This window comes from Pseudophryne corroboree, chromosome 9 (genome assembly GCF_028390025.1).
Source record: "Pseudophryne corroboree isolate aPseCor3 chromosome 9, aPseCor3.hap2, whole genome shotgun sequence".
NCBI classification, from domain to species: domain Eukaryota; kingdom Metazoa; phylum Chordata; class Amphibia; order Anura; family Myobatrachidae; genus Pseudophryne; species Pseudophryne corroboree.
The window spans coordinates 159,688,163-159,715,878 of record NC_086452.1 but is presented as its reverse complement, the minus strand read 5'-3'; the positions used below and the strand labels follow the sequence as shown (position 1 = coordinate 159,715,878).

General features: G+C 40.9%; 1 protein-coding gene across 9 annotated transcripts in view; it reads left to right on the top strand.

The window, feature by feature from the left end:
• BRDT (bromodomain testis associated) overlaps nucleotides 1-27,716 on the top strand; it is a 351,401-nt gene that overhangs the window by 86,749 nt on the left and 236,936 nt on the right. For all 9 annotated transcript variants that reach the window (XM_063939905.1, XM_063939900.1, XM_063939907.1 and 6 more), the window contains 2 exons: nucleotides 9,662-9,799; nucleotides 15,101-15,245. In XM_063939905.1, the coding sequence (XP_063795975.1) occupies nucleotides 9,662-9,799; nucleotides 15,101-15,245 (283 nt within the window). The remainder of the gene's footprint in view (nucleotides 1-9,661; nucleotides 9,800-15,100; nucleotides 15,246-27,716) is intronic.

The following is a 27,716-nucleotide window of genomic DNA, read 5'->3' as shown; positions in this document are numbered from 1 at the left end:
TTGCCATTAAAAATAGCTTTGACTTAAATATTTTTAATTGCTGTTTATATCGCAAAGGTCTCTTTCAACCACTTATTTCCATTTATTTTACTTTTCATGCAAATAATTATGGTTTGTGTTTTTTTTTTTTTGAAATTTTTACCTGTTGCCGATGGACCATCTTTGTTATTCTTGATATAGCGGTTTGGGGTACATACTTTTTAGTCAACGTTCCAGTTATTTCTTGGCTTATCGAAGACCTGGCTACAGGGTTGCTAGTCAACATTTACATTTGTTTGATCTTTTTTGATTATGGGATAATTTAGTGTTTTGGGATAATTTATTAGTGTTAATGGATAATTTAGATGTATAAGTACTAAGTAGTGGATTTTCAAATCACTCCATTTGTGCAGATTTGGCCTGCCATATTTAAAAGAGCAATAATATTGCAAAACAAACCTGATTTTCTATTAACTATTATTGCCCTTTTAAATATGGCAGGTCAAATCTGCAAAAATCGACTGGGTACACACATTGCTTCTGCATCAGCACTGCGCACACACACACACACACACACACACACACACACACACACACACACACACGTACAGTCGACGGCCTGTCCTCCTTTAGCCTGTTAGTAACAGATCTGTTATACATAATGTTACCATTATTATTATTATTATTATTATTATTATTATTATTATTATCATCCTTTATATGGGGCCACAAGGTTTCCACAGCGCCCAATTACAGAGTACATAAACAAATAATCAAACAGGAAAACAGCAACTTACAGTTGATGACAGTATAGGACAAGTACAGGGTAAATAAACATAGTTACATCAGCAGATGACACTGGAATAAGTATCAGGTGGCAGAAGACTGCTGGATTTGGTACAGTTGAAGTAAGAAAAGATAAGCACATGAGGGAAGAGGGCCCTGCTCGTGAGAGCTTACATTCTAAACAGAAGTCACTGGATGCATGTTTAGTGTGTTGTTCTAATTGGGGGTGCAGTTCTATTACCGGCTGTTGGGATCCCGGCTTTCAGAAGACTGACACCGGAATCCCGCCCACCTCCCAGTATTCCCACTCGGTTGGTGGGTCCACGCCACCAAGCGAATAGGAATACAACCTGTGGTGAGTGAAGCGAGCCACCGAACCTGATGCGTGGCAAGTACAGCGAGCCCATGAGGTGACTCACTGCCGGGATTCCGCTGTCAGTATACTAACAGCGGGCATCCCGTCTGCCAGGACATCATATGTATTCTTCTAATTGCGTGCTGTTAAGGAGAAATACTCTGTCAAATTAAACCATCTCCGGTTAACTGTTTTCTGTTCTGCCACCCTTCAGTCTGTACATCATTGTATATGGTACAACACGGCACTATACATTGTATCTGCAATGTGCCCATAATGTACTATAATTTCCCATTCTGTACTTCCTTACATTGTACCAGTGTGCAGCTTATGATCCATGTATAAATATACCAATGCTGTGCCCCATAGTGTATGTTCAACCATATTTCTTTCTCTGCTGCAACGGTCAGGAAACCATTACTGCTGATTAGTTGAGCTTATAACTCCCTGCACATGGTTCTGTGACGCTGTGCTAATACAGTGGTTGGAATCACATTTCTTCAAAGGAACATCAGTTGTGTTTTGTCCAGGAGTTTCCAACCAATGTAGACGTATGGCTCTGGGTTCTCTCTATGTAACATAGGGTTGTGGAGTGCTGTGTATGAGAAGTGTGTCTGCTGGGAACAAGGTCTGCTGGTTCCTGGCCGATGCACTGAACTGCCGGAAATTGTGTGCAGAAATCAAACGGTTGCACTGGCTGCTTAAATGTAATCAGTTGGGGTGGAGGATATTTTACAAATATTTTACCATATTTAATTTGCAAAAAGTGTCGGAATCCTCTTAGGGGTGTGACTGAGCAGTTCTTGAATATTTAAAAAAAATTACTTTTACAAATTCTATCTGATGTGGAGAGAGGAGGTTCATCCCTTTAATCTAGGGTAAAGAGACTTTCCCTGGTTTGAATGACTTGTCCGTGGTAGCCCTATGACCCTGGGTTTGCATATTCTGATATATAGCCCTGGTGAAAGCTAGAACAGAGACCACATAATATGGCAGGCAAAAAACAAACAAACAAGTTTGACCGTGCAGACCAATCAAAGGCCACTCATTTAATGCTTATGGTCTCCTCTAGTTTGCATAGGTACATATCCCATTGGCACTGCACTTTTACATTTGGAAATACACTAATACTACGGACATAATTATCTGTGCAGATAACGCAAAATATATAGAACATTTAAGCATAAAACAAATCAATTAAAACGTATAATAAATTAGATTAAATAACGTTAAAAAGATACTTGACACCATCCTGTTCTTTATAACCCATGGAATTTCCCTCCATTTCTCCCTCCTCTATACATTCCTGGTTCAGACCCACCATTGTTACTGTGCTAGCACGGTCACTGAGCAGAGCATGTGCAACTGGCGCTACCAGAGATCCTTCGTATCCCGCTCCCAAAGGAGCTTTGTACATTTTATTAATTAGCAGTCCCGTAGAAATCTATGGGGGCTGCTTTTGTGATCGAAAACTGAGAAGCAGCAACAGATATTTTCATTTAGAGCATACGTCCTACTCATACTGTATTTGCTGGAATCCTTTGAAAACTGCATATTTGGAGGATTTCTCACAAAATAATGTTAATAAATAGGCCCCAAAGAACTGTATTATTTCACAGAAGAGCAAACCTGTCTCCTGCCAAAATGGCAATAGCTTGTTAAGGAGGGGACAGAGGTGCCTTTGTCTTTTTGTTGCTGTGGTTTTTACCATTTAATTCTTGACCCTGGGTTTGCATATTCTGATATATAGCCCTAGTGAAAGCTAGGACAGAGACCACATAATATGGCAGGCCAAAAAAATAAGATTTTAAACCTACTGGTAAATCTTTTTCTCATAGTCCGTAGAGGATGCTGGGGACTTCGTAAGGACCATGGGGATAGACGGGCTCCGCAGGAGACATGGGCACTTTAAGAAAGTCTTTAGACCTGGGTGTGCACTGGCTCCTCCCTCTATGCCCCTCCTCCAGACCTCAGTTAGAGAAACTGTGCCCAGAGGAGACGGACAGTACGAGGAAAGGATTTTGTTAATCCAAGGGCAAGATTCATACCAGCCACACCAATCACACCGTATAACTTGTGATAACTACCCAGTTAACCGTATGAACACAACATATCATCAGTTCAAGACCGATGCAACTATAATATAACCCTTATTGAAGCAATAACTATATACAAGTATTGCAGAAGTAGTCTGCACTTGGGACAGGCGCCCAGCATCCTCTACGGACTACGAGAAAAAGATTTACCGGTAGGTTTAAAATCTTATTTTCTCTAGCGTCCTAGAGGATGCTGGGGACTCCGTAAGGACCATGGGGATTATACCAAAGCTCCCAAACGGGCGGGAGAGTGCGGATGACTCTGCAGCACCGATTGAGCAAACAAGAGGTCCTCCTCAGCCAGGGTATCATCAAACTTGTAGAACTTAGCAAAAGTGTTTGAACCTGACCAAGTAGCAGCTCGGCACAACTGTAATGCCGAGACCCCTCGGGCAGCCGCCCAAGAAGAGCCCACCTTCCTAGTGGAATGGACCCTAACCGATTTATGCAACAGCAATCCAGCTGTAGAATGAGCCTGCTGAATGGTGTTACAAATCCAGCGGCAATAGTCTGCTTTGAAGCAGGAGCGCCAAGCTTGTTGGCAGCATACAGGACAAACAGTGATTCTGTTTTTCTCACTCTAGCCGTTCTGGCTACGTAAATTTTCAAAGCCCTGACCACAACCAGGGACTTGGAGTCCTCCAAGTCACGCGTAGCCACAGGCACCACAATAGGCTGGTTCATATGAAAGGATGATACCACCTTAGGCAGGAATTTAGGACGTGTCCGCAACTCCGCTCTATCGACATGGAAAACCAGATAGGGGCTTTTATGAGACAAAGCCGCCAATTCCGACACTTGCCTAGCCGAAGCCAAGGCTAATAACATGACCACCTTCCAAGTGAGATATTTTAACTCTACCGTTTTAGGTGGTTCAGAACCAGTGTGTCTTAAGGAAACTTAACACCACGTTAAGGTCCCAGGGCTCCACCAGAGGTACAAAAGGAGGCTGAAAATTCAGCACTCCCTTCACAAAAGTCTGAACTTCTGGGAGAGAAGCCAATTCTTTTTGAAAGAAAATGGATAGGGCTAAAATCTGAACCTTAATGGAGCCTAAGTTTTAGGGCCAAATTCACTCCAGTTTGTAGGAAGTGAAGGAAACAGCCCAGATGGAATTCTTCCGTAGGAGCATTCCTGGCCTCACACCAAGAAACATATTTTCGCCATATACGGTGATAATGTTTAGATGTCACGTCCTTCCTAGCCTTTGTCAGAGTAGGAATGACCTCATCCGGAATGCCTTTTTCCGCTAGGATCCGGCGTTCAACCACCATGCCGTCAAACGCAGCCGCGGTAAGTCTTGGAACAGACATGGGCCCTGTTGCAACAGGTCCTGCCCTGTTGCAAGAGGCCACGGATCTTCTGTAAGCATTTCCTGCAGATCCGGATACCAGATCCTTCGTGGCCAATCTGGAACAATGAGGATTGTTCTCGCTCCTCCTTTTTCTTATTATTCTCAACCCTTGGGTATGAGAGGAAGAGGAGGAAATACATAGACTGACTGGAACACCCACGGTGTCACTAGAGCGTCTACCGCTACTGCCTGAGGGTCTCATGACCAGGCGCAATAACTCCTACAGCTTTTTGTTGAGGCGGGATGCCATCATGTCTATCTGTGGCAGTCCCCACCGAACTGCAATCTGTGCGAAGACTTCCTGATGAAGTCTCCACTCTTCAGGACGTATGTCTGGTGAGGAAGTCTGCGTCCCATCCGGAATGAACACTGTTGACAGTGCTCTTACATGATTCTCCGCCCAGCGAAGAATTCTGGTGGCTTCCGCCATCGCCACTCTGCTCCTTGTGCCGCCTTGGCGGTTTACATGAGCTACTGCGGTGACGTTGTCTGACTGGATCAGAACCGGTTGGTCGCGAAGAAAGGTCTCCGCTTGACGTAGGGCGTTGTATATGGCCCTTAGTTCCCATATGTTGATGTGAAGACAAGTCTCTTGACTTGGCCAAAGACCTTGGAAATTTCTTCCCTGTGTGACTGCTCGCCAGCCTCGGAGGCTCGCGTCCGTGGTCACCAGGATCCAGTCCTGAATGCCGAATCTGCGGCCCTCTAGAAGGTGAGCACTCTGCAGCCACCACAGGAGAGATACCCTGGCCCTGGGGGATAGGGTGATCAACTGATGAATCTGTAGATGTGACCCGGACCACTTGTCCAGTAGGTCCCATTTGAAGTCCTCGCATGGAACCTGCCGAAGGGAATGTTTTTCCCAGAACTCGAGTGCAGTGATGCACTGACACCTGTCTTGGTTTCAATAGGTCCCTGACTAGAGTCATGAGTTCCCGGGCCTTCTCTATCTGAAGGTAAACCCATTTCTGGTCTGTATCCAGAATCATACCCAAGAAGGGCAGACGAGTTATAGGAACCAACTGTGACCTCGGGAAATTGAGAATCCAGCCGTGTTGCTGTGACACCTTCAGCGAAAGTGACACGCTGTTCAACAACTGCTCTTTTGATCTCGCCCTTATTAGGAGATCGTCCAAATATGGGATAACTGTGACTCCTTGCTTGCGTAGGAGCACCATTATTTCCGCCAATTACCCTGAAATTGGTAATGACAATCCTGTACCGCAATTGTCAGGTACACCTGATGGAGTGGATAAATGGGAACATGAAGGTATGCAGCCTTTATGTCTAGATACACCATCAAATCTCCCCCTTCCAGACTGGCGATGATCGCTCTGGGCGATTCCACTTTAAATTTGAACCTTTTCCCGTATAGGTTCAGAGATTTTAATTTTAAAATAGGTCTGACCGAACCGTACGGTTTCGGGACTACTGCCAAGGTTGAGTCATATCGCCTTCCTTGTTGCAGGAGGGGAACCTTGAGCACCACCTGTTGGAGATACAATGTGTGAATTGTATTTAATATTATCTCCCTTTCTGGGGGAGAAGCCGGTAGGTCCGAAAAGGAAAAACCGGCGAGGAGGCACCTTTCGAATTCCAGCTTGTAACCCTGAGAAACTATTTTTATTGCCTCGGGATCCACCTGTGAGTGAACTCAGATGTGGCTGAAGAGTCGAAGACGTGCTCCCACTGGGATGGACTCCCTTAGCGGAGCTCCAGCGTCATGCGGTGGATGTAGTAGAGGCCGGGGAGGACTTCTGTTCCTGGGAACTAGCTGTGCCCTGTGCCCTTACCTCTGGTAAGAAAGAACGCTCCTCGTACTTTCTTGTTATTCTGCGACCGAAAGGACTGCATTTGATAATGTCGTGCTTTCTTAGGCTGTGAGGGAATATAAGGCAAAAGATCAGAATTACCAGCTATAGCTGTGGAGACCAGGTCCGAGAGCCCTTCTCCACACAATTCCTCAGCCTTGTAAGGTAAATCTTCCATATGCCTCTTTTAGTCGGCATCACCTGTCCATTGCATGTTCCACAGGACACGTCTAGCAGAAATCGACATAGCGTTGACTCTAGAAACCAGTAGCCTAATGTCTCTTTGGGCATGTTTTATATATATATACTTAGGACAGCATCTTTTATATATATATATATATATATATATATATATACTGTATATACACACACACATACTAGGGTCAATAACATGGTATCCTTATCTAGGATTTCAATCTCCGCTGATAAGGTATCTGTCCACGCTGCTACAGCGCTATAACCCCATGCCGACACAATCGCCGGTCTGAGAATGTGTGTAAATGGACTTTAAAGTACCTTTACTGCATGCTATCTGCAGGATCCCTGAGGATAGCTGTTAAGTCAGCGCTACCTTTTGGGTAAACGTGACAAAGCTTTGTCCACCCTAGGGGAAGATTCCCATCGTATCCTGGCCCTAGTAGGGAAAGGATACTCCCTGAGAATTCTTTGTGGGAATCTGCAGTCTCTTGTCTGGAGATTCCCGCTCTTTTTCTTCATGAGAGGAGGGAAATTTACCTCAGCTTTCTTCCCCTTAAACATGTGTACCCTCGTGTCAGGGACAGATGAGTCATCAGTGATATGCAAATCATCTTTTATTACAATAATCATATATTGAATACTTTTCTGCCAGTTTTGGCTGTAACTTTGCATTATCGTAGTCGACACTGGAGTCATACTCCGTGTCGATATCAGTGTCTATTATTTTGGATAGTGAGCGTTGTGAGACTCTGAAGGTCTCTGCGACATAGGGACAGACATGTGTAGATTCACTGTCTGTTCTCTAATCTTTTGTGCAATAAATTTACCTTAGCACTTAATTTCACATATCCAATCAGGTGTCGGCATTGTCGACGGAGACACCACTCACACACACACATTTGCTCCATCTCCTCCTTAGGGGAGCCTTTTACCTCAGACATACCGACACACCACACACTCAGGGAATGCTCATCTGAAGATAATTCCCCCACAAGGCCCTTTGGAGAGACAGCCTGAGAGTATGCCAGCACACCCCCCAGCGCTATATGACCCAGGAAAAAAACACAGTAATTTAATGTTTACCCAGTAGCGCTGTTATTATCTGCGCCAAATTATGTGCCCCCCCTCTTCTTTAAAACCCTCTCTTCTAGCGTGGTATAAGCAGGGGAGAGTCCGGGGAGCTTCCTCTCAGCGGTGCTGTGGAGAAAGACATGGCGCTGGTGAGTGCGGAGGGAGAAGCCCCGCCCCCTCGACGGCAGCCTTCTGTCCCGCTAAAAGTGTAAAATTGGCGGGGGCTCCTGCATATATACAGTGTCCAGCTGTATATATGCTCCTTTTGCCAAATAAGAGGTTTATATTGCTGCCCAGGGCGCCCCCCCCTGCGCCCTGCACCCAGGGCCGGTTCGAGCGCCCTCGGCGCCCCGGGCAGGGGATGGGGGTGTGGCTTAACACAGGGGGCGTGGTCAGTTACGCCCCCTGTATAGTAGAAGCGCTGCTTAAATGCTGAGCGGTGTGCGATGACGTCATCGCGCACCGCACAGCAAAAGGTCCTCTCCGCGAAGGGAAACTAGACGCTACGCGTCTAGTTCCCTTCACAGGGGACCACAGCCGGGACCACAGACGCAGAGCCGGGGGACACAGCGGGCAGCGGAGGGCACAGCAGTGGCGGATCTTGCCATGGTGCGGCGCCCTCCGGATGGCGCCAGCGCCCTCCGGAAGGCGGCGCCCCGGGCAAAAGTCCTGCTTGCCCGTGGCAAGATCCGCTACTGCCTGCACCCTTACAGTGACCGGAGTATGTGAGGTGTGTGGGAGCAATGGCGCACAGCTGCAGTGCTGTGCGTTACCTCAGTGAAGATCATGAAGTCTTCTGCCGCCTCTGAAGTCTTCTGCCGCCTCTGAAGTCTTCTTTTCTTCTCATACTCACCCGGCTTCTATCTTCCGGCTCTGCGAGGGGGACGGCGGCGCGGCTCTGGGACGGATGGCTAGGGTGAGATCCTGCGTACCAATCCCTCTGGAGCTAATGGTGTCCAGTAGCCTAAGAAGCAGGACCTGCACTCAGAGAGTAGGGCTGCTTCTCTCCCCTCAGTCCCTCGATGCAGTGAGTCTGTTGCCAGCAGAGCTCCCTGAAAATAAAAAACCTAACAAAATACTTTCTATCAGCAAACTCAGGAGAGCTCACTGAAAAGCACCCAGCTCCTCTGGGCACAGTATCAAACTGAGGTCTGGAGGAGGGGCATAGAGGGAGGAGCCAGTGCACACCCAGGTCTAAAGACTTTCTTAAAGTGCCCATGTCTCCTGCGGAGTCCGTCTATCCCCATGGTCCTTACGGAATCCCCAGCATCCTCTAGGACGTTAGAGAAAAAACCAAGTTTGACCGTGCAGACCAATCAAAGGCCACTCATTTAATGCTTATGGTCTCCTCTAGTTTGCATAGGTACATATCCCATTGGCACTGCACTTTTACATTTGGAAATACACTAATACTACGGACATAATTATCTGTGCAGATAACGCAAAATATATAGAACATTTAAGCATAAAACAAATCAATTAAAACTTATAATAAATTAGATTAAATAACGTTAAAAAGATACTTGACACCATCCTGTTCTTTATAACCCATGGAATTTCCCTCCATTTCTCCCTCCTCTATACATTCCTGGTTCAGACCCACCATTGTTACTGTGCTAGCACGGTCACTGAGCAGAGCATGTGCAACTGGCGCTATCCGAGATCCTTCGTATCCCGCTCCCAAAGGAGCTTTGTACATTTTATTAATTAGCAGTCCCGTAGAAATCTATGGGGGCTGCTTTTGTGATCGAAAACTGAGAAGCAGCAACAGATATTTTCATTTAGAGCATACGTCCTACTCATACTGTATTTGCTGGAATCCTTTGAAAACTGCATTTTTGGAGGATTTCTCACAAAATAGTGTTAATAAATAGGCCCCAAAGAACTGTATTGTTTCACAGAAGAGCAAACCTATCTCCTGCCAAAATGGCAATAGCTTGTTAAGGAGGGGACAGAGGTGCCTTTGTCTTTTTGTTGCTGTGGTTTTAACCGTTTAATTCTTGACTTGCAGGATTATTATCACATTATAAAGAATCCAATGGATCTGAGTACAATAAGAAAGAGGCTGGAATACAATTACTACGCAAGGGCTCTGGACTGCATGCAAGATTTCAATACCATGTTCACAAATTGTTACATTTATAATAAGGTAAATTATCATCTCAAAAGTAACAAGTTGATGTATGAATTTACGGATGTGAAAATAACCACACACCAGTTTGACAGGAGCTTCACACACATCATTAGTCTGGGCTCATGTTTCGATGACCACATGGGTCTAAGCCACTATCACTTCATACTGGTTTACAAGGGCAGGGCCGTTGAGAGTGCCGTGGGGCCCAGGTACTGAAGGGGTGGCGTGACCCACTCCAGAAAAAATTAGAATACTGAGCACTGCAAAGGGAGTAATCTGTCCCTTTCAGCAGCTGGCCCAGGTAATCAGTACCTGCTCCCATCCCCTCTTGGCTCCTCTGTACCAGGGACACATAGGTGTGAGCTTATGCGCATTGTGCTACTGTTAGTATGCTCTGATTGGCTGTAAGGCAGTGGTTCCCAAACTTTTTTGAGTCACGGTGCCCTAGAGCATCAGAATTTTTTTTCACAGCACCCCTAAGTCTCTTATTGAGAAATTTAGAAAGAAATATTACATTAAGTAAATTGTGTTTATATGTCATTGTTAGGGTCAGTTATGTGGTGAGGGATAAGATTTGCTTCTCTTTGTCCACATATTTTATGATTTGAAGTCAAAAGCTCTGGTTTTGCCTATTACATTGACCATAAATTTCACTTGGTCCTGGACAACCAACCCAGGGCACCCCTGCAAGTGTCCTGAGGCACCCCAGTGTGCCACAGCACACAGGTTGAAAACCACTGCTGTACGGTATTCTAGACTTGCCATTCACGTACAGCACATACATTAATGAAAGTGAAGAGGACAGCTCTAGAACACACACACACACACACACACACACACACACACACACACACACACATATAAATAAATATATATATATATATATATATATATATATAATAAAACCAGTTTCCCAAGTGCGCTAAATAAGGAGGTATCTACAATGATTCTTCAAGTGTTGTTTCCATGAATCGGAATTGAATACTGGAGAAGATTTGTGTCTGGGAACCTGTAACGGACACCCCTCACCAAGATGCTCACCCAAACAAGGGGCCCAAGGCCAATTAGTAAAAAATTGTTTTAATAACACATGTTTGAACAAATACAATTTTCGCATAAAATTCATCGTATAATGTTTACAAAGTTGTATTTAAAATGATAAATGGTCACTTCCATTCACAGCCAGAATCTCTCAGGATCCATTCTGTGAGTTTTTCTGAGGAGGTTTTCATTGCGTTGTGATTGTCAAATCAACTTTATACTTTGGCAGTGCGTCACAATCTGACTGCCAGCATTCTTAAAGGGAACCTCAATCAATAGTCCCTATAAGGAGCTCCACAAATGAGTCTCAACTAATTATCTTTAAGGCAGAAGTTTATATCTAGGACCATTAGGATTCCTAAAATGAACCACCAAGAAAGCTCCTATCAGGAGCTAACTTAAGAGAATCTTTCTCTATCATTATATCCAAAGTTGTGATTCTCTACACATAAATCTATCAATGGCAAATAAGCCTGTTTTACATACCTGTTACCCCTGATTAAGTCGATAAGACGAAACGCGTTGGATTTGTCAGTTAGGAGTTTCCAGCATAGTTTGTGAAGATACTCCCTCTTGAGCTCGCACCTTGAAAAAGGTGAGGGAGTATCTAGAGTTAAAGACCACACAACGAACTTACTGGTTATCCTTTATTGTTATCATTTTAAATACATCTTTGTAAACACTATACGATGATTTTTATGTGGAAATTATGTTTGTTCAAACAAGTGTTATTACATTTTTTTTTACTAATTGGCCTTGGGCCTCTTGTTTGGGGTGAGCATCTTGGTGAGGGGTGTCCGTTACAGGATCCCAGACACATCTTCTCAAGTATTAAATTCTGATTCATGGAAACAACACTGGAAGAATCATTGTAGATACATCCTTATTTAGCGCACTTGGGAAACCCTTTTTTTATTCTGCATGCTATTGAGGTCTTCCAACAGGGACCTCTCCCATTGTGCTGCTTTGAACTTGGCGCAAGATAAAGATATTGTCGTGTTTCATATATATATATATATATATATATATATATATATATATATATATATATATATATATATATACATACACACTGCTCAAAAAAATAAAGGGAACACTAAAATAACACATCCTAGATCTGAATGAATGAAATATTCTTATTAAATACTTTGTTCTTTACATAGTTGAATGTGCTGACAACAAAATCACACAAAAATTATCAATGGAAATCAAATTTATTAACCCATGGAGGTCTGGATTTGGAGTCGCCCTCAAAATTAAAGTGGAAAAACACACTACAGGCTGATCCAACTTTGATGTAATGTCCTTAAAACAAGCCAAATGAGGCTCAGAAGTGTGTGTGGCCTCCACGTGCCTGTATGACCTCCCTACAACGCCTGGGCATGCTCCTGATGAGGTGGCGGATGGTCTCCTGAGGGATCTCCTCCCAGACCTGGACTAAAGCATCCGCCAACTCCTGGACAGTCTGTGGTGCAACGTGGCGTTGGTGGATGGAGCGATACATGATGTCCCAGATGTGCTTAATTGGATTCAGGTCTGGGGAACGGGCGGGCCAGTCCACAGCATCAATGCCTTCGTCTTACAGGAACTGCTGACACACTCCAGCCACATGAGGTCTAGCATTGTCTTGCATTAGGAGGAACCCAGGGCCAACCGCACCAGCATATGGTCTCACAAGGGGTCTGAGGATCTCATCTCGGTACCTAATGGCAGTCAGGCTACCTCTGGCGAGCACATGGAGGGCTGTGCGGCTCCCCAAAGAAATGCCACCCCACACCATTACTGACCCACTGCCAAACCGGTCATGCTGAAGGATGTTGCAGGCAGCAGAACGTTCTCCTTGGCGTCTCCAGACTTTGTCACGTCTGTCACGTGCTCAGTGAGAACCTGCTTTCATCTGTGAAGAGCACAGGGCGCCAGTGGCGAATTTGCCAATCTTGGTGTTCTCTGGAAAATGCCAAACGTCCTGCACGGTGTTGGGCTGTACGCACAGCCCCCACCTGTGGACGTAGGGCCCTCACACCACCCTCATGGAGTCTATTTATGATCGTTTGAGTAGACACATGCACATTTGTGGCTTGCTGGAGGTCATTTTGCAGGGCTCTGGCAGTGCTCCTCCTGCTCCTCCTGTTCCTCCTTGCACAAAGGCGGAGGTAGTGGTCCTGATGCTGGGTTGTTGCCCTCCTACGGCCTCCTCCACATCTCCTGATGTACTGGCCTGTCTCCTGGTAGCGCCTCCATGCTCTGGACACTACGCTGACAGACACAGCTAACCTTCTTGCCACAGCTCGCATTGATGTGCCATCCTGGATGAGCTGCACTACCTGAGCCACTTGTGTGGGTTGTAGACTCCGTCTCATGCTACCACTAGAGTGAAAGCACCGCCAGCTTTCAAAAGTGACCAAAACATCAGCCAGAAAGCATAGGAGCTGAGAAGTGGTCTGTGGTCACCACCTGCAGAACAACTCCTTTATTGGGGGTGTCTTGCTAATTGCCTATAATTTCCACCTGTTGTCTATACCATTTCCACAACAGCATGTGAAATTGATTGTACATCAGTGTTGCTACCTAAGTGGACAGTTTGATTTCACAGAAGTGTGATTGACTTGGAGTTACATTGTGTTGTTTAAGTGTTCCCTTTATTTTTTTGAGCAGTGTGTGTATATGTGTGTATATGTGTGTGTGTGTGTATATATATATATATATATATGTGTATGTATATATGTGTGTGTGTGTGTGTGTGTGTGTGTATATATATTTATATATATTAATGACTACTTAGTAAAATGACTACAAACAATCCTGACTGTAGCAAAACATACTATATATCAAAATGTAAAGGTACAGAAAGGAAAAAGGGAGGTGGGGGGAGGGGGGGTTGGTGGAGAGGACACATGGGAGATCCAGAAGAACAGGGGCGTGCTGCGAGCCCATTCCCCCTGACTCGCGGTGTACCCTCGCCCCCCTGCGCGAACAGTGCATATCCATGGAAATGGCGGCGTGCCACGAGCTCACATGCCCCCCCCATCATGCCTGTGCGTCCCCTGTGATGTGTGAGCGCCTTTAATAATGCCCAGGCCGATTCGGAGCCCCAGTCCGTCACTGTCCATCATACATATAATGCTACACTAAAGGGGGAATTCAATTAGCCACATTAATTTAACGGGGGTGAAAAATGGGGGTAGCCTTAAGCTTTAACGCCCAGGGCTATTCAATTAGTCTTTTTTTTTTTTTTCTCACCAATTAAATTAACCTGTTTATGGGCATTAACACATAGAATGAGTGTGTATGGGGGCGTGACTGGTGATGTGTAGGTGCGGTTAGTCCCATGTTGGCGTGTACATCCCTATCCTGTCAGCCCTAATGTCTCTCCCTAGTTACAAATGTATTTTCATCATGTTGTGAGATAAATACAAATACAACTTTAATACTTAGCTGTCATGATGATGGGCCTATTATGTGGAGGCCTGGTTGGGAATGCCTGGGCTAGACGTTGTGCACACGGGATGCACTTAATTTACCGGCTGTTGGGATCCCGGCGGTCAGGAGACCGACGCCGGAATCCCGACAGCCGGCAAAATGCCGACCAAAGCCCTGAGGGGGAATATAATAGTGTGGCGAGCGTGGGTAGTCGCTGCACTCGCCGTCGGGATTCCGGGGTCGGTCTCGTTACCGATGGGGTCCCGACCACCGGTATAACATACCGGGCTCGTGAACATTGTATGTATGAATTTCTGTTTTACAGAAAATGTATTTTTAGAATAATGATTTAGGGAAGAGCCCCCAAACTATTGGTACTAGAATTACATGCAAAATAGGAATATTCATTTAGACAGTTGTGGTTTATTATTGTAATGTGAAATGTAAATCTGGACTAGCACAATGCATGCAGAATGAGACCATGCTGAGTGTCAAGTGAATGTTTAGTTTCTACACCTGTATTCACAACTAACATTTTAGAGCAGGTTATCTGGTTTCCCTTTGGCTACAAAGTTGAGAAATGCAATTGTTTGATTATTACCGGAAAGTTATTCTTTGTGCAATGCAGAACAAAAAGATAAACTATATATATATATCTATATATATCTATATCTATATATATCTATATCTATATATATCTATATATATATATATATATATATATATAATTTTTATTATTTTTTTAGTATATATATTTATTTATGTTTTGGGGGAGAGAGAATAGTATATATTTTGTATTCTATACACTATAATATGAACCTATAATATCATACACTAATGTACTATTTATTGCAGTCAGGGGATGATATCGTTTTAATGGCACAAGAACTGGAAAAAGTGTTTATGCAGAAAATTGCAGACATGCCACATGAAGAGATTGAATTATCTGTGGTGGGAAACAGAAGTGTTAAGAACAAGAAAAGAACATCATCTGAAGGAGGTAATTTTATTGACGGCTGCATACATCAATAGATGGGATATTTCTGATCTTTCGTATGGAGGATAAATGTTGGTTAGTAATGCATTTATTCCTGCTTTAAATATGTTGATGTTCCAGGTATTGCCATCTTGCATGGAAAGGAAACCCCCACTTTCCACAACATTATTTTATTAATTTTGTTATTTTTGTCCCCACTGCCCCTCTACTTGCAAACAAGAGCAACCCAAGTTCTGAATTCTGGAGGATGAAGGGGGAGTGGGGCATACTTGTGTAGCTGCTCTTTCTGCGTTCCGTACACCTCATCAATTAAATAATGGGAAATTAATTGCAATTATCATTCATTAATGTATGAATTGTGCAATGTGCTATACACTTTACTGTAGTTGCAAGGAATGTGGGGGGTGTTTAAATCTTGCCCATGTGCTGTGACGATGTTCAGCTGCTCACATGACCACATATTACAATAGCCAAACATAGCTCAGTGTTACTGGTACCTCATTCTGACTGTGCCTGCAGGCACTTTGCAGTTACTGCAGAGAATAGAGGCTTCCCTACGTTGTGTGAAATAAAAGTTGACTGGCAGGAATGCAGAACTGAGCATAAGTGGCGGAATTAGAGAATGGGGGGTGTCACGATCCTGGCACAGCGATTCTTCAGATACGCCAATCTGAGAACGCTGTCCGTGACACCTTACTGATTACTTTACTGATACACCAGCAGAAGTACCAGTCGCTGCGCCAGCTAGGCGAACTTCTGCTCTCACCCGCACAAGTAGTATAGTGAACCACCTTTCATCAAACTTTTGACAGGTGCCCCGCCCCCTTTAAAGCCTCGCCCCCTTTTAATTGTGTTTGATATAAAACTCATATCAAATTATATAAATCTGATATCAAATGATTATTGATTGGCTATTAAGAACAGAATCTGACCCTTAGACAAGCCGCATTTATATTAAATGGACAGCTAATAGCGATGTAATCTATACATCTTTGTTAAATGACATGTATACAATTATGTGAACCAAATGTAGGGTTTTTAGGTATTAAACATTATTGATGGGCAGTGCATTAGGAAACTAACATTGTGTGAACCAGATGCGAATGTTTTAGAAGTTGGCTCAGAGGGTGGGGGATGATCTATCTGCACAAATGGTCAGCGTCTGGCTACGTAATACATCTGCCACTCATTATGAGGGCTTGGAGATACCTCACTGGAAGTGGGTAACCACGCGCTTAGAATGAGTCGGTTCTCTGAGCAGCTATATCAACAATGGATAGTCAATCCAACTAAAAACATACATAAATATACATAAATATATAGCGCTATGGAAGGTATAAGCAGACAGGTGTAAATGATGATCAAATTTATTGGACTAAAATTATTCAATAAAAGTCAATGTAAATATGAAATTGAACCACAATGTTAAAAATAAGAGCTATTCATATAGAATTCATAAAAACCAGTCTCTAGTAAATTAGGACTTGTGGGACTATGCAGTGATGTCCAGTGGTCAGTGGACCAGAAGATGTTACAGCCTTTTGTGTGGGATGAAATATTCCACAATAATTACCACTCTTTGGAGATGGATGGTTCCCTTAGCGGTGGTCCAGATGGCACAGGCTCCAACGCCAAAATAAGAGGGAAGAGAGGTGGATAATCAACAGCAGGATCGCACACCATAAGTTGAATCCCAGGCTAAAGGTCCACTTTCCGATGTTCTGGATGTCCCAGATGAAGTCCTTTCAGAGGTCACTAATGTCCGTATTGACGCGTTTCGCTGTCACCAGGGACAGATTTTTCAAAGGTATAGCTCCTAGCTCCATAGTCCCCTTTTTATAGGGATGTCAATTATGCATAATCATCACACCTGTCTGCAGTCACTTTAATTCTGTATATACATATTCAATTCAAAATTACATAAGTCTTAATATTTCATAATATGTAAGGCAAAACTATCTGTTTTTAATTATTTAATTTAAAAAACGAGTATAAGAAACATTTTATAACTAATAAAAATTCCAACATGCATTCGTTTTCTCTCAACACTAGATGGTCTACTTGCTATACATGTAATGGGCTTCTCTGTCTCCCAGGCATTTTTTACTCTAGTGAGTATTTGATTATCCGGTCATGTGACTGAAACGTCACCAGTCACATGATCGGCATTGATCTGCATATGCAATCACACTACGTCCTAGTCAGGTGACGTCCTCTCAGTCACATGATCAGGTTAAAAACCTCCCCCAAATGGCGCCATCAATCACAATCATACTAGCGCTGTCACGTGACGCCCACATCATCGCTCTCGTCGTGACCACATTAACGTTGTCACGTGACATGCGCATCAGCGTTTTAGTCCGTGGTCGCGGTCACGTGATTTACCAGAGACTGGTTTTTATGAATTCTATATGAATAGCTCCTATTTTTAACATTGTGGTTCAATTTCATATTTACATTGACTTTTATTGAATAATTTTAGTCCAATAAATTTGATCATCATTTACACCTGTCTGCTTATACCTTCCATAGCGCTATATATTTATGTATATTTATGTATGTCATTATAAGGGCTGTAGAATCCCTGGACATATGGACAACTGACATGTCCAGACATGTATATTAACGAAAAAAGATTCACACCATTTATATCATTGTACACATACCACATATTACTGTGTATTAAACAGTTTATATCGCTGCATATCATATATTACTGTATATTACATCGTGACATGTCCAGACATGTATATTAATGAAAAAAAAAAGATTTGCACAATTTATATCATTGCATACATACCACATGATCACTAGACGTTCATCGTCTGCAGATCCACTCTGTCAGTCCCCCCCCCCACCCCATTGGTTAACTGTACTCTACCACATTCAATATAAAATACTTTTACTCACACACAAGGCCATTAACCAAACTACACCAACGTACATCACTTCGCTTATCACAAAATATCTCCCAACCCGACTTCTTCGCTCTTCACAAGACCTGTGTCTCTCATCCACACTCATTACTCGCTCCCACTCACGACTGCAGGACTTTCATCGGGCTGCACCCACTCTGTGGAATGCCCTACCACGCACAATAAGACTCTCCTCTAGTCTCCAAACCTGCAAGCGTTTCCTGAAAACTCACCTCTTTAGGCAAGCGTATCAAGTTCCAGGACCGCCCACATAACCTTCATAAACCTTCCTATCAAATTGCATCCACTCTGTACAGTCCACACATATCCTCACATGTCTTCTCATTCTCTGCAATATATAGCACCTTTCCTTGTGTACATATGCCTATTTCCCTATAGATTGTAAGCTTGCGAGCAGGGCCTTCCTACCTCTATGACTGTTATCACCCAGTTTGTTATTGTTATTTCAAATTGTAAACCGCAACTGAATTTGCTGTGCTATATAAGAAACGGTTAATAAATAAAATAAATAAATAAATATTACTGTGTATTATACCGTGTATATCGTTGCATACATATCACATATTACTGTGTATTAAACCGTTTATATCGCTGCATACCATATATTACTGTATATTACATCGTGACATGTCCAGACATGTATATTAACGAAAAAAGATTCACACCATTTATATCATTGTACACATACCACATATTACTGTGTATTACACTGTATATATCGAAAGCAGTTTTCTAAACTGACCGATCTATGTATTTTGGCAGGCCACTCATATACGTCTCAACAACTTCTTTAATAATGTCATGTTTACATTTAGCTTGAAAACGGAAAAGAACTATGCGCTCAGGTGAATAGCACTGCACTATGGTTGTCAGCAGCCTCTTGAAAAAGGGAATTGCCAATCCCTTAAAACAGAAACTATAAAACAAATGACAAGTGGCGCTAGACAACCAGAATGTAATAAAACATTTATTTTCTAAAATGCATATAGGAATTACAACAACCTCCCGGGAGTAATAACAATCTTAAAACATCACAATAGTATGAATTAGCACTTGATATGCCTCTATTTTTTTTTAAATAATTAAAGCATCAATAGTGAATAATCCTATTAGCATGTAATTAATTTATAAGTAACACCTGGAAGGTAAAAAACCGTTGTGGGTTCTGTATGTGCACACTGATGATACTAATTGGTAGAACAAAAGTCACTAACAACTGTATTCTTTTAAAGAGTTGCAAAAATCATAAGTTCATGACAATAGGTGGCTATTGCAGAAGAAAACATGTGTTTAAATATCTGTACACACAGTTACCACTGAGCAGGAGCTTCTTCGGTCTCTGCTCCCTGGTGCTGTCCCGTAGTTTGGATGGAGACACTCACCAGAGCCTCAGCGGATAGTGTGGAAGCCGCGCCGTGCGGAGTATCCCAATGAGCCGTCCTAGCCCAATCCACACCGTCTCCGGTACCTCCGTGCTTTGCAAACGGGGGCTATTGGCTGATAGATCCGGAGTTACATAAGATGAACAATCCTGGTGTGTGTGGCTCGCAATAAGCCTATCTTCTGTTGGGCAGGCACCCGACAAGGGCTCCGTTCGCCGGTCTGCGCCGGACTGGGGAAGACGGCACCCGTAGCTTCCACCGCTCCAACTTGGAGTGTGCGGTCGGGCTGCAGAGATGAAAGAATGCAGCACAGGTGTTCCTGACCGCAAGAATGAACAGTGAATCCGAATAGGCAGGGCTTGTCACTGTTGTACATAAAGCTCCCCGTGTCCTTAAGGTGTAGATCCTTATAGTAAGAAGCCTGTGTCCTTAACGCGTTTCAACGCCAGCAGGGCGTCTTTTTCGAAAGGCAGGTATCATGTACATTAACGAAAAAAGATTCACACCATTTATATCATTGTACACATACCACATATTACTGTGTATTACACTGTATATATCGAAAGCAGTTTTCTAAACTGACCGATCTATGTATTTTGGCAGGCCACTCATATACGTCTCAACAACTTCTTTAATAATGTCATGTTTACATTTAGCACTGTGGCACGCACCTTTAATGGGTTTTAACAAATATCCGGCATTTACACCCATGTTCTCAACATCTTCCCGTATCTTACCCATCAACGCATAAAATTGTTTTTCAGCGTATTGGTCTTCTTGTTCTGAATTTTGAATTCCACCAGCTATGTTGGGTGATAACCAGTGCTCCTGGACTACTACAGCGGGGCAAAGTATGGCCTTGTGATCAACCGTGTTCCGGTACACACACGTCGGTCGATGTGCGTGCCCGGCGTCCGTGGTAAAAATATTGGGTGTTGCTGCTACACAATCAACTGCTGTAGTATTACCAGGAATACCTGCAACAACTATTAACATTTCACCAGAACTATTCTGCTGTTCTTGTGTCATTGTCTCTATTATGCTGTTACACCGGCCACGTTACTGACACTTGATACAGTTTGTAACGCAATCCTAATCCGTTGAGGCACATCATCTTCGGAATATGACAATTTCTTTTAAGATCGGTAAAATGCTGAATTATAACCTTTGTCGTTCATTCTTGGTCGATGCGGTCTGCGTTTGTTCGGGTTGATACAGCCGTGATGTATCCCCATAACCAACGGCATAGCAGGCTTAGCATTCTTCTTTAGGCTGTTATGTCCGATCGAGGGCGTTGCAAATTGTTCATTCGCCGTTTCAGCGACTGTTGTGCGAATTGTTGTTTTCCCAATTATGCTAGGCCTGTGCATTAGCGCATCTGTAACATTGCAACTTGGTATCGTTGAATCATATCGTTGCGCTACAGCATCATCTGTAATACATATATTATAAAATAATTATAATAGCAGACACATGTAAAACAACATTTAAGTTACATTTGTGTCAATATGTTAATATATCATATAACGGTATTAAAAGTATACCTATAAACAATGTTTTAAAAATTGTAATACTAGTGTACATAATAAATACATTTGGTCACTATTGAAATCCATTAATGAAAATTAATAAAAATAAAAGATAAAGTACTTCAAGCAAAAAACATTTCATTCATATTTCAATGTGTATTGTACACGGTTTACCTAAATAAATGATATGTGGTCCACTAATCATATGTGAAAGTACGAAAACAAAAAACAATAAAAAACAAGTGAAAGATTTGGGAGAAAAACAAAAAATGACAGTATGTTTATAGTAATGTGTTGACAAAAAATAGAGAAGAAATATTGTGTTATACAGAATTATTATAAAAGAAGGGATGCATATCCATAATAAAAAGAGTGAGAATAAATATAGTGTAAATATGTGAGAAGAGCGATTGTGATTGATATATATGAATGGTATTAAATGTGAGTTAAAAAAAATCATCTCTAGGGAACAGGCTATAATAGGTAGCAATGTATCACAAAGATTGTGATCATCTCCAGGGCAATTCCACTGGATATTTAACCTACAATTTGGGTATAATTTTTAAACAAATAATGCTATGTGATCATGTGCAATCTTCCTATCTACACCAGTATTATGTGTTCCAGAATCATAATATATATGATAAATATATATGTATTATGTGTTCCAGAATCATAATATATATGATAAATATATAGCGTTTAAATAAGATACAGTAATCTCACACTGACATACATATGAAAACCGATAATAAGCAGTTCCAGCTACAGTAATCCTTTACATATTGATTTTGGTATACAAACATATACTACAGGTCACTACAAAGATATGAATCATGAGATATAAGATCGCTAAACAAAACAAAAGAGATCTGTAATGATTTCTGACTAACTAGTTAACTCAGTATACAGTAATCATATACAGTAGGTCCCTGTGTCATATAGATATGTGCTTGGCATAAATATTTCCAAACGTTCCTAAATCTAAGATGATTCATGCATGTTGTAACCAGTAGCGGATCTTGCCACGGGCAAGCAGGACTTTTGCCCGGGGCGCCGCCTTCCGGAGGGCGCCGCACCGTGGCAAGAACCGCCACTGCTGCCCGCTGTGTCCCCCGTCCGCCCCCGCTGCCGTCCCCCTCCTGTGAAGGGAACTAGACGCTATGCGTCTAGTTTCCCTTCGTGGAGAGTAACTTTGCTGAGCGGTACGCGATGACGTCATCGCGCACCGCACAGCAAAGGTCCTCTCCACGAAGGGAAACTAGACGCATAGCGTCTAGTTTCCCTTCGTGGAGAGGACCTTTTGCTGTGCGGTGCGCGATGACGTCATCGCGCACCGCTCAGCATTCAAGCGGCGCTAGCAATGTACAGGGGGCGTAACTGACCACGCCCCCTGTATTAGGCCACGCCCCTTCCTGCCCGCCCTTGAACCGGCCCTGGTTGTAACACTAAATATTGTAAATAGAATATCAACATGACAGATGATATTACTGAATTTATCATGATGAATCTTATATATTCCTATATTTTACTAATGTAGTACCCTTATGGGTATAATTTTTTAAACAAATAATACTATGTGATCATGTGCAATCTTCCTATCTACACCATTATTATGTGTTCCAGAATCATAATATATTTGATAAAATATATATCGTTTAAATAAGACACAGATGAGTTAAATTTAATAGTAACAATACTCATATGTTATGTTGGTAATAATGTAATGGGTTATTTTAACACCACAGATCCTATTTAGGAAAATGATGACATGATATGCCTAGTGACCCAATAGTTATTAAAACTTTTTACTGTAAATATAATGTTTGTGCATGCATACCCCATGAGATATGTCCATCTATTAAGCACAATCAAAGATATTAGCATTCTACTCTAACATTTAGGGTAAAAGATTAGAATGGATCAAGGTAGCATATCTTAAGGCCAGATATAGGTTCAGCGGCCTCTTTGCCAATCCATGTTATGGTTATGAAGTAAACCCACCATTAATAATCATTAAAAATTATACCAAGAATATGATTTTGACATATGGTCCCAGATTTTCAAATAAAGGATGTGTAGTGTATCTCCTTATTTAATCCTAATGGAGTCATAGTATTCAACAGGCAAATGTATCTGGATTTTTTCTTTAGTGACTACTTAGTAATGTTACCACCACTTATCCCTAACTCAACCTGTTCTAGATCATAAATTTTCACCTTTTTGTGATTACTATTGTGGATCATAGAAAGTGTCTCGCCACACTTGTAATTTTCTCCATGTTGCTTATAGCTCTTTGTGTATTTTTAATGATATATACATGATCCAATATTCGTTTTTAAAAAGCATCTTAGTCATGCCGATATATTTATAAACGCATGGGCCTATTGAGCAGTAAATTATACCAAATGTGTGGAGCAGTTAATGAAGCTTTTTATTTCGGTTTCATTGTTATTTCTGTCAGAGAACTTCTGAGTGATATGAATATATTGGCATGCTTAACATTTGCCACAGGGATAACAGATAGATAATGATGGATTTTTCCTCTGATGCTTGGAAAAGTGACTTCTAAACAAATTATCCCGTAAATCCTGATAATCTGTATGTTCTTATCAAATTCTTTCTTCAGATCATCATCCGTGTTGAGTATATATCGGTATTTGTGTAATGACGCATTGATGTATATCCACTCTTTATAGTATGTAACGATGTATCTTATTTGGCACAAGGTGGGTTCTCTTGTCTTAGGGTATAAGTAAGGATATACTTGAGGTTTTACTGTTGGCATTATAAGCTTTCTGTAGGTTCTATTTTTCATAGACCATCTTAGTGTATATCTTTAACTCATCTTGCTCTTTTTCTATAAATTTCAACATCCGATCAATTTCTTCTGGTTCGGATATATTCTCCTTTTGGAACTGATCTCAGAGTGGCGGGATAATGGGAACTGATGTGATGTAAAATGCTGTTGGCGGCCGTGGTCTTACGGAAAACATCGGTGCTGATTTCTCCAACGGCTGTTTTGGAAATCTTCAAGTCATGAAAAGTATTACTATTGTGACATATCCAATGTAAGTTTAAGTACTAAGTTGCTATTATTAAGAAGTTTAATAATTTTTCTAGAAGGGATGCTATTAACACTCTACGGGAGCTGGCAGATGTAGGCGCGGAATCCACCTCAGATGTTATAGATTACTACAGATCAATCCTACGAAAAAAACAATCTGAAGGAGACATACAGTCAACTAGCTGACACCACTACGTACAAGAGACTCTGATTTAATCCTACGTCCAACTTACTCATATTCTATGAAAAGCTCATTAAGTGAGCTTTTAATGGTGGAACTACTGTATAACCAAGTCTGATTTTTATTTCCTCAAAGTAATTGATCCTAAGGTTTCTACGCTGTGCTTATTGCCAAAAGTACATAAGTACTGTACATGTCCACTCCGGTAGACCCAATTGTCTCGGGTATTGAAAGTATAACGGAAAAAGCCAGCATTTTTGTGTTTAAGCACTTACGAAGATTTGTATTAGATACTCCATCGTATGTGCACGATATTATGGACATACTGAATAAAATGTATGGGATTACACTATCATCCAATAATTTGCTATGGTACCCTTTGTGCATCTTTTGCACTTTTTGTAGATTAAATAACATATTAATTATTGTTTTGTATCTACATTTTGCTTCATAATACAGTTATGCTATCTGCCACATATTTCATTTGTGTCTCTTTTGCACTCTGTGTAGATTAAATATATTAATTATTGCGCTGGTTGGAGAATACTTCAGTGAATAGCTGTACTTGGGTGCATATTTGAGGGCTAGGGAAAAAGTAACTTTGATTTTTTTTGTAGGATTGATCTGTAGTAATCTATAACATCTGAGGTGGATTCCTCGCCTACATCTGCCAGCTCCCGTAGAGTGTTAATAGCATCCCTTCTAGAAAAATTATTAAACTTCTTAATAATAGCAACTTAGTACTTAAACTTACATTGGATATGTCACAATAGTAATACTTTTCATGACTTGAAGATTTCCAAAACAGCCGTTGGAGAAATCAGCACCGATGTTTTCCGTAAGACCACGGCCGCCAACAGCATTTTACATCACATCAGTTCCCATTATCCCGCCACTCTGAGATCAGTTCCAAAAGGAGAATATATTCGAACCAGAAGAAATTGATCGGATGTTGAAATTTATAGAAAAAGAGCAAGATAAGTTAAAGATATACACTAAGATGGTCTATGAAAAACAGAACCTACAGAAAGCTTATAATGCCAACAGTAAAACCTCAAGTATATCCTTAATTATACCCAAGACAAGAGAACCCACCTTGTGCCAAATAAGATACATCGTTACATACTATAAAGAGTGGATATACATCAATGCGTCATTACACAAATACCGATATATACTCAACACGGATGATGATCTGAAGAAAGAATTTGATAAGAACATACAGATTATCAGGATTTACGGGATAATTTGTTTAGAAGTCACTTTTCCAAGCATCAGAGGAAAAATCCATCATTATCTATCTGTTATCCCTGTGGCAAATGTTAAGCATGCCAATATATTCATATCACTCAGAAGTTCTCTGACAGAAATAACAATGAAACAGAAATAAAAAGCTTCATTAACTGCTCCACACATTTGGTATAATTTACTGCTTAATAGGCCCATGCGTTTATAAATATATCGGCATGACTAAGATGCTTTTTAAAAACGAATATTGGATCATGTATATATCATTAAAAATACACAAAGAGCTATAAGCAACATGAAGAAAATTACAAGTGTGGCGAGACACTTTCTATGATCCACAATAGTAATCACAAAAAGGTGAAAATTTATGATCTAGAACAGGTTGAGTTAGGGATACGTGGTGGTAACATTACTAAGTAGTCACTAAAGAAAAAATCCAGATACATTTGCCTGTTGAATACTATGACTCCATTAGGATTAAATAATGAGATACACTACACATTCTTTATTTGAAAATCTGGGACCATATGTCAAAATCATATTCTTGGTATAATTTTTAATGATTATTAATGGTGGGTTTACTTCATAACCATAACATGGATTGGCAAAGAGGTCGCTGAACCTATATCTGGCCTTAAGATATGCTACCTTGATCCATTCTAATCTTTTACCCTAAATGTTAGAGTAGAATGCCAATATGTTTGATTGTGCTTAATAGAAGGACATATCTCATGGGGTATGCATGCACAAACATTATATTTACAGTAAAAAGTTTTAATAACTATTGGGTCACTAGGCATATCATGTCATCAGTTTCCTAAATAGGATCTGTTGTGTTAAAATAACCCATTTCATTATTACCAACATAACATATGAGTATTGTTACTATTAAATTTAACTCATCTGTGTCTTATTTAAACGATATATATTTTATCAAATATATTATGATTCTGGAACACATAATAATGGTGTAGATAGGAAGATTGCACATGATCACATAGTATTATTTGTTTAAAAAATTATACCCATAAGGGTACTACATTAGTAAAATATAGGAATATATAAGATTCATCATGATAAATTCAGTAATATCATCTGTCATGTTGATATTGTATTTACAATATTTAGTGTTACAACATGCATGAAACATCTTAGATTTAGGAACGTTTGGAAATATTTATGCCAAGCACATATCTATATGACACAGGGACCTATATGATTACTGTATACTGAGTTAACTAGTTAGTCAGAAATAATTACAGATCTCTTTTGTTTTGTTTAGCGATCTCATATATCATGATTCATATCTTTGTAGTGACCTGTAGTATGTTTGTATACCAAAATCAACATGTAAAGGATTACAGTAGCTGGAACTGCTTATTATCAGTTTTCATATGTATGTCAGTGTGAGATTACTGTATCTTATTTAAACGCTATATATTTATCATATATATTATGATTCTGGAACACATAATACATATATATTTATCATATATATTATGATTCTGGAACACATAATACTGGTGTAGATAGGAAGATTGCACATGATCACATAGCATTATTTGTTTAAAAATTATACCCAAATTATAGGTTAAATATCCAGTGGAATTGCCCTGGAGATGATCACAACCTTGGGATTGTGATACATGCTACCTATTATAGCCTGTTCCCTAGAGATGATTTTTTTTTAACTCACATTCAATACCATTTATATATATCAATCACAATAGCTCTTCTCACATATTTACACTATATTTATTCTCACTCTTTTTATTATGGATATGCATCCCTTCTTTTATAATAATTCTGTATAACACAATATTTCTTCTCTATTTTTTGTCAACACATTACTATACACATACTGTCATTTTTTGTTTTTTCCCAAATCTTTCACTTGTTTTTTATTGTTTTTTGTTTTCGTACTTTCACATATGATTAGTGGACCACATATCATTTATTTAGGTAAACTGTGTACAATACACATTGAAATATGAATTAAATGTTTTTTACTTAAAGTACTTTATCTTTTATTTTTATTAATTTTCATTAATGGATTTCAATAGTGACCAAATGTATTTATTATGTACACTAGTATCAAGATTTTTAAAACATTGTTTATAGGTATATTTTT